Source organism: Peromyscus maniculatus, chromosome 3 (genome assembly GCF_049852395.1).
Source record: "Peromyscus maniculatus bairdii isolate BWxNUB_F1_BW_parent chromosome 3, HU_Pman_BW_mat_3.1, whole genome shotgun sequence".
NCBI classification, from domain to species: Eukaryota; Metazoa; Chordata; class Mammalia; order Rodentia; family Cricetidae; genus Peromyscus; species Peromyscus maniculatus.
In genome coordinates this window covers 28,387,930-28,403,927 of record NC_134854.1, presented here as the reverse complement: position 1 = coordinate 28,403,927, position 15,998 = coordinate 28,387,930, and the positions used below count along the sequence as shown (strand labels likewise).

Below are 15,998 nucleotides of genomic sequence, written 5' to 3'. Positions count from 1 at the left end.
GCAGACAGCATGTGATATATCTGACTATGCTCCACCATAACAGAATGCGGATCCCCAGCTCGCTGGAGTACCGCTGCCTGAGTTTGAATCCTGGCTCTAACAGACAAAGAACACAGCCTGTGTGTCCATCATCCTCACCTTAAAAAGTGAGATCTTTAACACGACACACCTACTACGGTAGATAAAACATTTCCCAGGAAACCCAGTAAGCCCCACCAAAGCATTTGTCAAGCTGTGAAAAAAGAAACAGGTAAAGGTGCAGGACAAACAGGGTCAAGGGAAGAACAGACGTGGGAGGAAAGAGGAGGCATGAAAAGAGGAACGTGCTAGTCTGAATCGGAGAGAATGAACACTCTCAGGACTTTCCTCCCCAATCATGCGTAACAGAACCCTCCTACATCCCTGAAAACAGAGAAGGTGGGGAGAGAAGAAAAGAACCGAAGGGAGGAGAGGGCTGGATGGGAACACAGGAGAAAGTGGAGGCAGCAGCCTGAAATCAGGAAAGCCTTGACAAGCAGCTGCCAGTCTTCGAGCTGAGAGAGGCGTTGCCCACTTTTCTTCTACTACGAATCTGCAGGAAACCAAAGTTTTCTGGAAGAATGGTTAGAACCACATCCCCAGAGCACAGCTGGCAGCAGGGAATCGGCGAACATCACCACCAAGAAGTGTTTTTCTGCTAGGTAAGCATTGTGCTGAGTTTGACTCACCTTCCCAGAAACCTCTAGTTCTTTCTTGTCCTTCAGAGCATGACCAGACAACATTTTCAGTTCGATAATGCCACCCAATATGATGAGTGGTATAATCACTGTGAGTAAAAGTGTTAGCTGCCAGCCATAGATTAAGGATATGATAATTCCGGTCCCGAGATTTGCTACATTCTGGGTAATTCCAGCAAGCCTGGAACCCACAGCCTGAAAAACACAACAATTAGAGACACATTTTTATATTAACTGTAAAATACATGTACTCTTATGAATTAGGACAATTTGCTTTCATACAAATACATGAAATTTTGTCTTGTCGGTTACTAAAGTTCTGCTTTGTTTGTGTTCATTGTGTTTCTAAAATGAGGATTTCCCCGACTTCTACATAAATATGAAAGAGATCAATAATCCAGAACTCAGATGTTCTCTCTATTCTGATTCCTTTTTCTCTTTTCGTTGTGTTTGTATCGAGGTATGTGGGCACATGTGTGTTTGTGGAGTACATGTACATGAGTGTGTTGGCGTACTCACCCATGTGGAGGCTAGAGCAGGATGCAGGGTGGCTTCCTCTATCGTTCTCTGACTTACTGCCTTGAAACAGGCTTTAACCATAGCTTGCTCCCGAGCTCCTGGGGTCCACCTGTCTCTGTCCCCCAACGCTGAGGTTACAGGCACATGCAGCCATGCCTGGCTTTTTTTACATTGAGTGTTTTGGATTCAAACTCAGGTCTTTGTGCTTGCAGAGAAAGTCTTACCTACTGAACCCTCTCGCCAGCCCCAGCTGATTCTTCAATACCAAGACATCTTTATGTATCAAAGCACAATCACTAAAGCAAGCTATGTAAAGGAGACTGGCCTGGCAATGGTGGGAGTTTCAACATTTGGCACCCAACTGCTTATAAATCAAGACTAACATTTTTCATTAAGGGTATTAAATCATACCTGGGCTCATTTGAAACACTTATTAGGTGTCATTTACTTGGACTTGGAAAAAAAATACAGAGCAAAAAATTACAAAAAATGTGTGCGCGCATGCGTGTGCGTGAGTGCGCATCTGCGCACGCACGTGTGTGTGTGTGTGTGTGTGTGTGTGTGTGTGTGTGTGTGTGTGTGTGTGTGTGTGTTGCAGTCAACTAAACTTCTACTGAGGAGACCCTTTGCTATGTTGTGCACAAGTCAAAAAGCAGTGACCTTTAAAGGGCTCTTCCCACACGTTTCTCATGTGAAGGTCAAGAGAAGCGACCTGGAGACTCTGCAGGATGGGGATGCACTCGGATGCTCCTGGTCTTAGCGCCTATAATCCTACCCAGAACTCAATCCCCACAGCAGCTGCTGATGGACAGAAACACTCAGAGCATCTCCCATGGGCACAGTAGAAGCATTTCCCTGGCCATAACCTTTAAGACATAGGCAGATCCTGCTTTGGTAGGTCTTAGGGCCAAAGAATCAAGATAAATCACAAGATGACAAATCTTGCTATCTGAAGAAGGTGTGAGAATCAGAGCCTTAGCACTAGCCAATCTTATTAGGATATTCCTCCTAGAAGAACTGGGAAGAATATTCCTACAAAAACCACACTTTCCCTTCCATCACACTCCTGCCTGCATAACATCATTGAGGTCTTCCTTCCTTCCTTCCTTCCTTCCTTCCTTCCTTCCTTCCTTCCTTCCTTCCTTCCTTCCTTCCTTCCTTCCTTCCTCCCTCCCTCCCTCCCTCCCTCCCTCCCAACAGCTAGGCCGTCCCTAACTCTATACCCTGCCTCCAGCCTTTTGCACTTTTTGATAGTCTGACCCACCAAGAAGACTGCATGAAGGCAAGAGTCTTGTCTGTTACATGAAATACATAATTACGTCTTGTTTGTACATTTTGTCCTGCACAAGTCTTTAATGTTTGATTTATCCATTTAAAAAAGATAAACATAAAACTAATTCTTGAGCTTTACAAGACTTTGAAGAATTTTCCAACTTGCCTATGTGGTTTCATATTCCCATCTATTTTAACAGAAGCGCCATCTATTACTGCCTGAAAAGTCACTGTGTAGTTCTGTCTTACAGGAAGCTGGAAAGATAAAGACTGGCACCAAGGCTCAGGGTTGAGGGGGACACAATGGGGAACATGTTTGAGTTTTCACACCAGCTTCTTGAGGATTATTGCTGTGAAGCGGTGGGTACAGAAGAAACCAACCTCAGCCAGAAATCAAAATTTGATGATGTGAGAATTCAAAGCTATTCCCTCCAGGCAGGCAACAATTTTTAATATGTGTTTTGTTTCCTACAATCGTTTTAAGGAAGGTTTTCTTCCCTCTGCTCTGAACTGTAATGTCTAGAAACATGCTGACAAGATGCACATGTGTCTTTTCTTGAGTAGCAATTACAACTGTCCCTTGATTAACTGAGCAGTAAAACAGACTGACCCTTCGAAACGTATTATTAATACTTCCCCTTCTATTAGCAACCCTCACACCTCAAATAAGCCTCATGGGCAGGATACCACACACAGAGGGTCCTTTCCTAATAACTATCCTTGGTGGGCCCTATTAATTGTATGAAAAACAGCAATAACAAAAGAATGCCTCTAAGTTATATCCTATGCAATATATAGTTAATCTTATACCTTAGCTACAATGCATGTGAAATCCCAGTGGGTTAAACGAATATTTATGTTTTCTCAAAGATAGTCACTAATGCTTATAAGGGAAAATCAGTCTCATGCTGGGGATCAAAATGGAAAGACACCACCCACCCACAGGAAGGAAGCACGTACCCCTTTAACATTAGCAGCATCACTGGCGAGCCTGGTGGTCAACGCGCCAGTGCTATTTTTATGATCATCAAACCAGCTTATATCCTGTAACATAAAAGGTAATTTTTTAATCAGAATGCTCTATTTAAGAAACTCCTAGATATAGGAGAACATGTCAGCATCAGCTATCACATATCCCCTGCATTTAATATTCAAAATTTAATGTTTAATAGACAGAAGAGAGTTCCTATACAAATATGTAACTGGACTATTTGTTAATTTACATAAAAATGTCTACTTGTCTCCAGCAGAACTCTAAGTATTAAATTGTGAAGAGTAACATGTCACTATCATCATACAGCCTTAACTCAAGAGAGAGAAGGCACAGGTAAACAAATTCACACTGTCTTGACAGTTATTAACACTCTGGACAAAAACCTATCAAAGAAGGACAAAGAAGTAAGGGACAAGGTAGAGAAGGAGCAGAGAAGGACTTTGTAAAGGGATGTGTGAGCAGACATGCAAATGAAGGAAGAAATGAGAGCCTCTAAGAGAGAGAAGATGTACCACTTGCAAAGACCCGTGCCAAGGCACACTCAATCTTAACTAAAGCTAGCAGGCTGTGGTAGCCTAAACAAACAAACAAATAAACAACAAACCCACTGTGTTTATCTCTAAATCTGCCTCTTCCTCTGGATCCTTTTGTCCTACTGGGTTCCCCTGAACCTTCCACAACTGTTGTTGAAGTTACCTACGGTGTCTTGAAGACACCATGTGCTGGACGGGGGTACCACTGCAGATGCCCTCTGTGAGGCGGATGGGAGATGTACATGTGCATGGCCTTTGGCAACTGTGGAGACTATGGCTTTTTCCCTGATGGACACATACCGCCTCCAGATTGGGATGAGGTTGGAGGTAATGAGACCAGCTAGGAGGCTGATGAACAAGTGGAGCAGAGGTGAACATATGAATCAGAAGGGGAGTTCTTAGGTTTCGGTCTGAACCTCTGCAGGCTCTACTCTCATGTGAACATTATCCCACTCCCAATAGACACAGAAGTTAAAACAATAAATAAATCTTAAAACACCAATGAAATAACAGCCCAGGAGAAGTTACTGTCCTGTGGAACACTGATGCTTCTGAGCTGGGTTCAAGTGTCTCCAGCTTGCCTGGGCTAGGATGCTTGAACATTCAGTGATCATAAAAGGTTTAAAGTCATATGTGAATTTCTCACAATTGATAAAAAAAAAAAAAAAAAATCTTCCTTCTTTCAACTGGGCTGTCCTGGAATCCCTTTCCCAAATCCCACTTCTCCTTTAAGGAAAACATCCTCACTGTCTGTTTGGAGAGTCTTGAAGGTGCACACTGTGAGATGCACTCTGTCCTGTTAAGTCAGGGAGCTTACATCGCATGGAGAGCAAAGAAACTAGGCAGTGAGGGATGGCGAGTCACGGCGATGACCTTGGGTTTGTGGAATGAGAGGCATGGAGGGTATCTCCTGAGGGCAAGAGTCATGACCTGGCATCCCAGCTTCACAGAAGAAGTAAGGAAGAGTGGGGAATGAGGGCTACTGAAGATCACTTTGGCTTCTGTGGTCTTTCAGTGCTGGACCAAAAGGCTGGAGGAGAATCTATTCTGAAGACTCTATTTGTCTCATCAGTCTGGTTCCTTGTGCCCACCTGCAGCAAACAGACTGCCGGTCCACAGCCTACATCTATCTACAGATGGCTCACCAACATCTCAAGAGGAGGCTGAGGAGACCCGTGCAGCCTACATCTACAGATGGCTCACCAACATCCCAAGAGGAGGCTGAGGAGACCCGTGCAGGATCTCTATCTAAGGAACTTGACAGAGCTTTTACAGTCTGTGTCCACAGAGCACAAGAGAGAAGTCCTACCTCCCCTCCCCGGGTGCAAGCTCACCAGCCGTACCTGTCTCAGCATGGATTTGAAAACCATGTATCGCAGTCGCTTGGTGAGGATCTCTCCGGCTTTGCCAAATGTGAAGCCCTGTGAAGAACGAGAATGCGTCACACAGAAGGCTGGCCGGAGACTCAGACACCAGCTACACAGCGGGATCAATGCTGTTGCGGGGCCAGGATGAACGTGGAGTCACAAAGCCCCATTCCTGGGTGTGCTGTATTGCTGTGACTCTACCCAGGAGCCAGCGATGTAGCTGCAGTGGGAAGGCTAGCAGAGGCCAGTTTAGACAGTAACCCATGGCTGCCAGTCAGCAACAAGGTGTCCGGAGGGCTACCACAAATGCGTTTACGCACCCCACCCACCCCATCCTCGAGGAACAACAGCAAGCACTTAGAAAGCTGGAGCACTCTACACAAGCTGTAAACAAAATTTACTATCTAACTGGAACATTTGTGAGACAAGAAAGATGTGCACTGCTCATGACTGCACAAGAAGCTAAGGGGAAATCTGGGAAAAAGAAATTACAGTCGCTTGTACATGAAGGAGGCAGAGAACAGTCTTAGCCTACAAACTGAAAAAGCCAAACTTTGGGACCAAAACAGATCAAGGAAGGTGGCTCACCAAGAGAAAGTCTTTCGCACTCTACCTCCCCATCCTTCAAGGCTACGCACTTCAATGTCTGAAGGAGGGGCAGAGTAACCAGGAAAGAACAGTAAGACGTGAGTGGGCCACCATGCCAGGCCACATCTGGGAAAGGAGGTCAACCACGTCCTCGATAGGATGACCATGGGGACAAAGGAAGCAGCAGTATTCCCCCTTCCACCTGAAACTGGTAACCACAGCTGAGACACAGAAAAGCCGTATGGGAAAGGCTATGTGGTACAACAAAAAGGGGAGTCCTAACTCCATCCCTGTAACCTCTGTGGCATCAGGAAATGGAAAAGGGCAGCCATATATTCTTCTGTGCTCCCAAGTTGTGCTCTGGGTGTTACTGAAAGAAGGGGGGCTATGTAAGTAATGTCAGACGGGAACACAAACAGGTTTCTGCTGTTGGACCAAATGACATGTGAAAGGTCTTCCTCACTTTGACCTTGCTAGACTAGATGGGCTGCTTACTACCTGCCTGCAGTGTGCCACAGGGAGCCGGTCACTGTTGTTTTAGCTGAGAGCTATCTTCTGTCACACGGTGGGCTACATGATGACCTCATAACCCTATAACCATCATGCTTAAAACCAAACTGGGGGTTGAATAGTTGACAGGTTTCCAGAGGCCACAGCTCAACAGTGGCGTAATTGGGGTCTACACCAAGGTATGCAAATTCCTGAGCAGGATGGGACCCAGTCTGACCTCCCGCCCCTCACTCATGTCCCTGCCCATTTCTCAGATGAGCAGCTGGGCATATTCCACCTTTCCATCATGGACTGTGCTAAGTCGTTCTGAAGTTCCCCGGCTGTCTCTCAGTGTGATTTGGCAGTCTTGCCAAGCTGAGTTTGAACTCGGTTTCTCTAACAAAGCCAGACTGTGAGGAAATAGCTGTCTCTCCTCAAGCTTCACCATTCCAACTGCCAAAGCAGGAATGACCAGCTCAAAGCCGCCTTCCTCCCAATCTCCTGCCTACTCCACATGGAGCAACCGAACCTTCTCCAAACATGTGAGACCCACCCTCTTGCTGGTAGGCAGTGTCTCATTTATTCTAGCAAGGTGTAGTTCTACAATCTTATAAGCATTTAGTCAAAAAACTCTTTTATTCATTTTTTCCCTCCACAGTGCTCAGGAATGGCGTCTTGTCTAAGAAAATACTAATACATGTCTAGAATGCATTAACTAGGGCTGGAGAGATGGCCCAGCAGTTAAGGGCACTGGCTGCTCTTCCAGAGGACCCAGGTTCTGTTCCCAGCACCCACATGGTGGTTTACAACCATCTGCAACTCCAGTTCCAGGGGACTGATGTCCCTCTTCTGGCTTCCACTGGTACCAGGCATGCACATGGTGCACAGACATGCATGCAGACAAAACACTCTTACACATAAAATAAAATTTTAAATTAAAAAATGTATTAAAGAAATATTCAGAGTTTCAGCTAAAAGATTCCATGTGGTTAATCACTGATTCATTCAATAGGAGGTTACTTCCCAGTGCCTCGTAGATCTAGGCTTTCTTACTTGGTCACAAGTTCTCTCAGTCATCCTGAGGTAACCTTTCCCATATGTTAGAGAAAGGAAGCTCAGGCAAAGGCAGCTAACATGGCCAATTGTTCCACAGACACGTAATTGGCTGTGTGTAAATGACAGGAAGATCTAGGCCTCACCCCAGAGTTCACACTGCATGCCTTTCCAAACAATAGCAACTGAATTTGAGTCATATGATTTTCAACCTACAAAAAGTGTTAAAGATGTAAGTGCTTCTCTCCTTTTACTGATTGGCATTCTCCTATCATTGACAGGGTTCTTTCTGCTGGGTGTGGTGGGTGGCACACGCTTCTAATCCTAGCACTCAGGAGGCAGAGGCAGGCTGATCTCTGTGAGTTTAAAGCCAGCCTAGTCTGCAAAAGTGAGTTCCAGGACAGCTAGTGCTGTTACATGGAGAAATCTTGTCTCAAAACCAATAAAAAAAAGAAAGGAAGGAAGGGAAGGAGGGAGGGAAGGAGGAAGGGAGAGGGAGAGAGAGAGAGAGAGAGAGAGAGAGAGAGAGAGAGAGAGAGAGAGAGAGAGAGAGAATGCTTTGTAGCAAGAGCATAGTGACAAACACAAACGTCTAAATTAGTTTTTAAATTAGTGTGATAACACTTGCAGAGTTCTCTTAGTTTCTCCTCCTCTCTCTTTTTTTCAAATATAGAAACACATTTCTCTCAGTACTAAATAGACCAGCGATACTTAGCTCCAAACTTACCCTGGGCTTCCGTTCTGATGTCTCCATCTTTGTTATAGCACACTGAACATCCCTTTACTCTGATTAGGTCGAGGGTTGTGTTTGGGGAAAGGGTAGAGAAGAGGAGGAAAGCAAGAGGCGGCAGAACCGTAAGACTATTACAGCCCAGGTCATGAAGGAGGAATCACACAAACATGAAAATGAAATACTTGTTTGCAAAACCTTCAGAAATGATGTAGACACTTACCTGTAAGAAATATGTAACAAACGAAATCATTCCTAGGACCAGAAAAAGCAGGGAAAACAAATTACAGTTCTGTTGTTTGGTTTCAGGATCATCATCTCTTGTAAAGACCTGTGAGAAAGTATTTGAGGGGTTGTTAGTTCTATGGGTGAGAAAGGTATTCCTCATGGCGCCCACTCCCCATCTCACGCAGTCGGGAGGACAAGACAGACTTTGTATACTGGAACAAGGTTGGTTTCCAGAATGCTGACCTCTAAGGCATCTGTATTCTGCCTTCCCTCTAGACAAAGGGTGTCTGCCATTCACAGATTCACCCAACAATATTAGGGGGGTTCCATATAGATTAATGCATGCCGCCCTACTATGGAATACATTGCAATAAATTCTCTCCACTTGGAATCTTGGCAAGGAGTAATACTGTTCAACAACTCATTGTTTTACTCTGTAAAGATTTCAAAGTGTTCCAAGCTGTCTGGGTTGACTATTTGGGATTGGATAACCTATCAGGGAGCTCATCCCTAAAGCAAATGGAGTCTCCATCTCTCAGAGGCATCGATTATGGCCCTTGTGAAATGTCACCCGCTCACTTTGGCATGATGACTGGTTTGTCATTACATGGCTCTTGTAAAGGCGATTTTGTTGTCACAATTTCCTGGGTGCGACTCCCGTGTCATTGAGCAGCAGCTGTCCTGGTTCTCTGGCTCTTACACTCTCTGCCCCCAAAGGACAGCTCACTTTGTCAACTGTCTTTGATCCCTATTTCTGTGTGTTTTACCACTAAATGGACTCAGTAGGGTGTGTGTGTGTAACAATAATAATTATAAAAGAGTGGATGAATTTGAGAGGGGGTGGGGAGTAAACCTAAGGAGTTGGAGGGGGTAAAAGAAGATTAAAATGATGTAAATACAGTACTCTCATATGAAAAAAAAATTAAGAGCTTAAATAAAAAAATATGTTTCCTCTTACAAATCATACTTCTATTCTCCTATCTTCAAGCCATGTGAAGAGTCATGTTTTTCTGGTTTATTGTTAATGGTACAAATAGAAGCAACTCATTCACTCTTCGTTAGTAAACACAAACAAATACTCAGAAAGGACACCAACACTTACCCCTATAATCCTTGAAAATATTACGGAGGACGCTGGTTGCATGCATCCATTTACAACAGCACAAAGCACACCAATGACCAAGTAAGGCCATTCAGTTATGTTTAGTTTTAGGATCCGGCCAAACGAAACTAGAGACACGTCTTCCTCCTAGAAAACACATCCATTACAATGAGATAGTTTACAAAATTGATAATGTGGGGGCCAGAGAAACATCTCAGCAGCTGAGAGCACTTGCTGATCTCCTGGGGGACCCATGTTCTAGTCCCAGCACCCATAAGGCAATTCATAGATATCTGTAAGTCTAGTTCTAGGGGATCTGATTCTGGCCTTTAACGGTATGGCACACACACGGTACACAGGCATCCATGCAGACAAAACACTCATACACATAGAAGTATTATTTAAAAATTGATAATTAGGTTTATCATCTATAGCTCCATCCATCCATATTATCATTAATGAATATAACATGATTCCTTATTGACTGGCAGTATTCTTTCTGAAGCTAACTCTGACAGTTTCATTTAAAAAACAACAACAACAACAAAAAAAAAACTAATGATGTTGTTACCAATACTCTTGGCCTAGACTTCACAAGACAAGAATATTTATAATTGGGAACGAACAATAAAACATTGAATATTGGCAGATCCACCGGAGTCTCACTCCTTTTAAAAATCATTAAACTGTCCTAACACATAATAATTCTGATATTATGGACATCTGAGGTTATAAAGAATATGTGCTTTTAACTCTCATAAGCCTAGTCTTGGTTGGCTATATGTTTATTTACATATATTACGTCTGGACCAGCTCCATCCATCTGCATAGACTCTTCACATACATTGAGTACAAGGGCATACAGGCATACAGACAGGGCTGCATCCCATTTGCTTTAGTAGATAGTAAAATGAGGGGTGGGAGATGTAGCTCATCGGTAAGGTGCCCAACTGAAATGTATGAAGCCCTAGCACCACAAAAACAAAACAAGACAGCACGATTTTACTAAGGACTTAAGATTTGTTCATCATTCCTGACTTTAGGAATTCCTGACAGTGACGGCTAATATCGTCAATTTAACAGGACCCAGAATAACCAAGGAGATACGCCTCAGAGCACAATTGCAAGGGCGATCCAGATCCAGACCTGCTTAACTGTCCTGAGAAGACCTAACTCTGGGGCTGAGCCAAAGGGCAGAGAACCGAACACAAGCACATCACTCTCTGCTTCCATCTTAAGCCCACCACGATGAACTTTACCCTCAAACTGTGAGATACAATACACCCTTCCTTCCTCCCTGAAGTTGCCTCAGGTGGGTATTGTGCCACAGCAAGGCCGTTAATAATATAGACCACTATTGTGGAATATTAGTTTAAGATGTGTTACATTCATTTATGCTGTGGAACATTTTGTTTAATGATGCAAAGATGTGTTGTATTTTTTATGTTGCATTTGTTTAACTCTGTGAAGCTGTGTTACTTTGCCTGTCTAAAACACCTGATTGGTCTAATAAAGAGCTGAACAGCCAACAGCGAGGCAGGAGAAAGGATAGGCGGGGCTGGTGGGCAGAGAGAACAAATAGGAGGAGAAAGCCAGGCTCATGGAAAGATAGAAGAAGGGGCAAAAAAAAGGAGACGGAGAGGAGGGTGCCAGGGGCCAGCCATCCAACCACACAGCCAGCCAGAGTAAGAAAGAAAGAAGAAACGTAAAAAGCCCAGAGACAAAGTGTAGTTAAAGAGAAAAGGGATAATTTAAGTTAAATAAGAAAAGCAGGTAAGAAACAAGTCAAGCTAAGGCCGGGCATTTGTAAGTAAAAATAAGTCTCTGTGTATTTATTTGGAGCCAGGTGGTGGGCCCCCAAAGTGAAAAAAAGAAGAGAAAAAAAACCTAACAAACAAAAAAACTACAGACTACTACAATTTCTTTACATAAATCCAAATTTTAAAAAAATCCTATGAATTCTGACTGTAAAATGTTTTGATTTTTATTTCTGCAACAATCTATAAAACATGACAGAAGGCATCAAAACAGTCGTATCTTGTTTTCCCTCCTACACCAGCCCCAGCTCACCCAACTACAGAGACACAAGGAGGGTGTGGGGAGGTCTAAGAACTAAGACTGCAGCCACATCCGTACCTGCGCCTCCTGCACACTGACTCTCCTCTCTTGGTCTTGTGGACCACGAGTACCTCTGCAAGTTGATCTCCTTATTAACGGGGATTTTGATTCTTCTGAAGTCAATTCAGAGGCCTCAGTGTCACTTTGGGATTCATAAGATTCACTTCCCAGTTCAGTTTCATTTCCTTTAGTCTAAAACAAATAAGAAAGACGGAGAAATTGGTTAGGCACAGTTAGACAAGGGGAATAGCTCATGAGCATCAGCATGAGGAAAATCATGAAATGTTCAAGTTTTTATGGGACAAGGCGGGGTTAAGCTGCTAGGCTTTCTCATGTGATGAAATGAAAACCGTGAAATGAAAAGGATTGCCACCAAATACAACTCTTAGGTAGCCATTTCTGTGCTGCTGGGTTTGTCAACTGGACACAAACCTAAACATCTAGGAAGCGGGAATCTTAATTAAGAAAATGCCTCTGTAAGATTGACCTTTAAGCAACTCTGTGGGGTATTTTCTTGACTTATGTTTGCATTGGGAGGACCCAGCACACAGTGCCATCCCTGGGCAGGTGGTCCTGGGTTGTATAGGAAAGCCTGAGTAAGGAGAGGGAGCAAGCCAGTAAGCAGCTTTCCTCCGGGTTCCCGCCTTGACTTCCTGGCCTGACTTCCCTGGATGATGGACTGACTATAAGCTACAGGATGGAATCTACCCTGTCCTCCCTAAGTTGTGTTGGGTCCTGCTGTTTTTTCACAGCAACAGAAAGCTAACTCAAGCAACCTTTTTCTCTGGGGCATTCAGTCGATCAAGTTTGCTTTGAACTAGTGTTATCAAAGACAATGAACTATATGCCATAATGTGAGTCACACGGGCCATTTAAATTTTTCTAGCAGCCACAACAGAAAATGTGAAAATGGTTAAAAATCAATTTAACTATATATTTAATCTAGTGAATCCAAGATATTATTGTTATCTAATTTATACATTCAACATGTAACAGTACAAAAAGCTACTGGAATATTTTGCATTTTTTAATACTAGACCTTCATAATCCCATTTGTACTTAAATATTTTGTACTTAAATATTGTACTTAAAATATTTCAAAATCCAGATTAACCAATATTTAAATGCTTAGTAGCTAGCAGCTACTACCATGGGCAGCTCATCTCTAAACCTTGTTAAACATTAATTATCCTTTTTAAGCTTCTCTCTTTCCCAGAAAAAGTATCACAAAACACTTGCCTGGTCCTGAATATCCAAAGCACTTTTCCTACTTTTCAAGATAATCAAATCAAATCATCTGTAGCATTAAGTAGTAATATGTTATTACCAATGTAATTCGGGAAGAGTCTAGAGTTCCACTGTACCTGTGTCATAACAAGTTTGAAGTAAATGCCCTTCTCTTTCATGAGCGCATCATGATTTCCTTGCTCCACAATGACACCATCATCAAACCCAGCAATGACGTCAGCATTACGAATTGTAGACAAGCGGTGAGCTATCACGATGGTGGTCCGGCCTTCTCTAGCCTGGAGAGAGAGAAACCTGGCTATGAGACATGAATAATTATATGTAAAAACTCATTCAACTTATGTTTGCTGAATGTCAGTGCTTTGACAATATAAAACCAGTAAAGCTTCAGAAAATAGTCTATTAATTCAACAAATATATGGGCATGAAGTCTCTCTTTAGCCATGGAGCTATTTATAACTGATAGCTCTGGTAAAGGAAAAAGCAGTTTTCTTCAGTGGAGTAAAATTCTGTGCATCACCCATACCGCGGGGCAGGCCCGATGCTCAGGAGAAGTCAGCCAACACAAATGGGACTCTCGTTTTGTATGTTTGTTTTAAGAGAGAGAGAAGAGAGAGAACATGAAGTTGGGTGGGTAGAAAGGTGAGAGAAGATCTGGAGGGATTGGGGTTGAGTAAAGAATATGATCAAAGCTGGGCATGGTGACACATGCCTTTAATCCCAGCACTTGAAAGGCAGAGGTAGCTGGATCTCTGAGTTCAAGACCAGCCTGATCTACAGATAGAGTTCCAGGACAGACAGGGCCGCACAGAGAAACCCTGTCTCTGAAAACAAAAGAATAACAACAACAAAGAATATGATCTAAATACACTGTATGAAATTCTCAAAGAATAAATAAAAACATAACTAGAAAATAAATAGAACTTTTTTTTTTAAGTAGAGTGCTGTGGAGAGGTAGAGACTGAAAGATACTGAGACTCATAGACCAGCCAGTGTTGCCAAATCAGTGAGCTCCAGGTTCAGTGAGAGACACTGTGTCAAAAAGTAAGGTGGAGATCAATTAAGGAAGATAGTCCATACATGTGCACACATGTTCAAGTGCAGCTATACATGCATATGCATACACACATGCACAGTCACACATATAAGAAAAAACATAAATAGTGGAATACTATTATTCTTATAATTCAGACCTTGTAAGTACAGCTCACAGACCTTATCCAGAGCGGCCTGAACCACGGCTTCACTTTCTGTGTCCAAAGCTGAGGTCGCCTCATCCAACAAAAGGATCTTGGGGTTGCGGACCAGGGCACGAGCGATGGCGATTCTCTGTTTCTGTCCCCCACTCAGCTGCGCCCCTCTCTCACCAACCAGGGTGTCAAATTTCTAATAATTAAAAAAACAAACAAAAAAAAAAAAACGGGAAAATGTAGTAAAGCAACAAACTACTTCAGTTCACATTTCAAATTGGGATGTGATCATCACTGGAGCCTCGACAGCAATACAGTCCAGTTCTACCGCTTGTAGATAGAGTGAGCGATGTAAAATCCACAGTAAACTGGATTCCTCCTCTAAGGAAGTTCTTCTGATTAACAGGAGTTTTTCACATGGATGGCATCAGGCCAGTCAGGGGTGACAGCGGACAGGCACAACTCACATGGGGCAGTTTCATGATGAAGTCATAGGCGTTGGCTTCCTTGACAGCTTTCTCAATCTCATCCATGGTGACATTTTCTCGGCCATAGCGAATGTTTTCAGCGATGGTGGTGGCAAACAACACAGGTTCCTGACTCACCACGCCAATGATTTCCCGCAGATACCTCACATTGATGGTCCTGATGTCCTGTCCGTCGATGCTGACCTGAAATAGAATGCGTGGTTTTCACTTTAGACTCATGGAGTCAGAATGATGGGCAGTGGTAACTGCTGCTGGTGCATGCCGACTCACCACGCCCTCTATGGGGTCATACAGCCTCTGCAGCAGCTGGACAGTGGTGCTTTTCCCACAGCCACTGCTGCCAACCAGGGCCACCATCTGTCCACTCTGCACCTTCAGGTTGAGGCCCTTCAAGATCTGCAAAAAAGGTGAGATGCTAATGTCAGGGCAATTCCCAGACACACAGATCTATGCGTGTTCTATGAGCTGAAAGCTGAATTCAGTACTGGGTTTAAACATATAACATAGGTGTGATTTTGTTTTACAGTATCTAAAGGAGTATCTCTATCCAACAAATTGTTGAATCACAGATTTATCACCGTACCTTAACTCCACTTCGAGATGGGTAGCTGAAGTGGACATTTTTAAATTCTAAATTTCCCATTATACTGTCTGGTTTGTGTCCCTTTGTTGAGAAGCTGTCAATGTTTGGCTCCTAAAGAGAAACATATTTTAGGCGATCACTAGGTTACAATAACTACCTGTAGGGACACTCTGTGGAGAGAGGAAGTAAAAACAAAACTGACTCGATCAGAAGAATCTTTCAAGTAGATGGATCAATGGGTGGGCAGGTCAGACTCACATTGTCAATTATCCTGAAGATTTCATAGGCTGCCCCTCTTGCGTTTGCCAAGGCTTCTATGTTTGGGGCAAGATGTCCAATACTGAAAGTCCCAGTTAATATAGAGAAGAAGACCTGAGGATGGGGACCAAAGCAAGAAATTACTTAGTGCTCAGCACAATTTTTCTCCTTTTTCCTCTAACATAACCAATTTCATTTCAAAATGACAAGAATAATTGACAGAATACTGATGAGAATAAATTGCAAGAATGGTGAGTACTAAAATATTTTGTTTATGACTAAGAGATTCAAATTTAAAACTTGGTAATCGGCTGTATTTAACCATTCCATACTATGTACATAGATCAACGTATTGTACTGTAGTCACCAAAAATAAAATATTTGTGATTCTTTGATTAAAATTAAAAAATAATGTAAATTTAAGTTTAAACACTTAATGTGCTTAGAATCTGGAATTAGTCTTACTTGCTTCATCACACGGGGTATACTTTCTATACAATCATCATATTAAATAGAAAGGTT

The 15,998-nt window shown here is 43.0% G+C and overlaps 1 protein-coding gene across 5 annotated transcripts in view; it reads right to left on the bottom strand.

Annotated features, from left to right (window-relative positions):
* LOC102911743 (multidrug resistance protein 2) overlaps positions 1-15,998 on the bottom strand; it is a 259,280-nt gene that overhangs the window by 25,513 nt on the left and 217,769 nt on the right. For all 5 annotated transcript variants that reach the window (XM_076566293.1, XM_006990449.4, XM_076566294.1 and 2 more), the window contains 12 exons: positions 15,477-15,590; positions 15,219-15,329; positions 14,906-15,031; positions 14,615-14,818; positions 14,173-14,343; positions 13,074-13,235; positions 11,728-11,901; positions 9,592-9,738; positions 8,485-8,592; positions 5,378-5,455; positions 3,468-3,551; positions 708-911 (listed from right to left, as the gene is read on the bottom strand). In XM_076566293.1, coding sequence (XP_076422408.1) covers positions 708-911; positions 3,468-3,551; positions 5,378-5,455; positions 8,485-8,592; positions 9,592-9,738; positions 11,728-11,901; positions 13,074-13,235; positions 14,173-14,343; positions 14,615-14,818; positions 14,906-15,031; positions 15,219-15,329; positions 15,477-15,590 — 1,683 coding nt within the window. The remainder of the gene's footprint in view (positions 1-707; positions 912-3,467; positions 3,552-5,377; positions 5,456-8,484; positions 8,593-9,591; positions 9,739-11,727; positions 11,902-13,073; positions 13,236-14,172; positions 14,344-14,614; positions 14,819-14,905; positions 15,032-15,218; positions 15,330-15,476; positions 15,591-15,998) is intronic.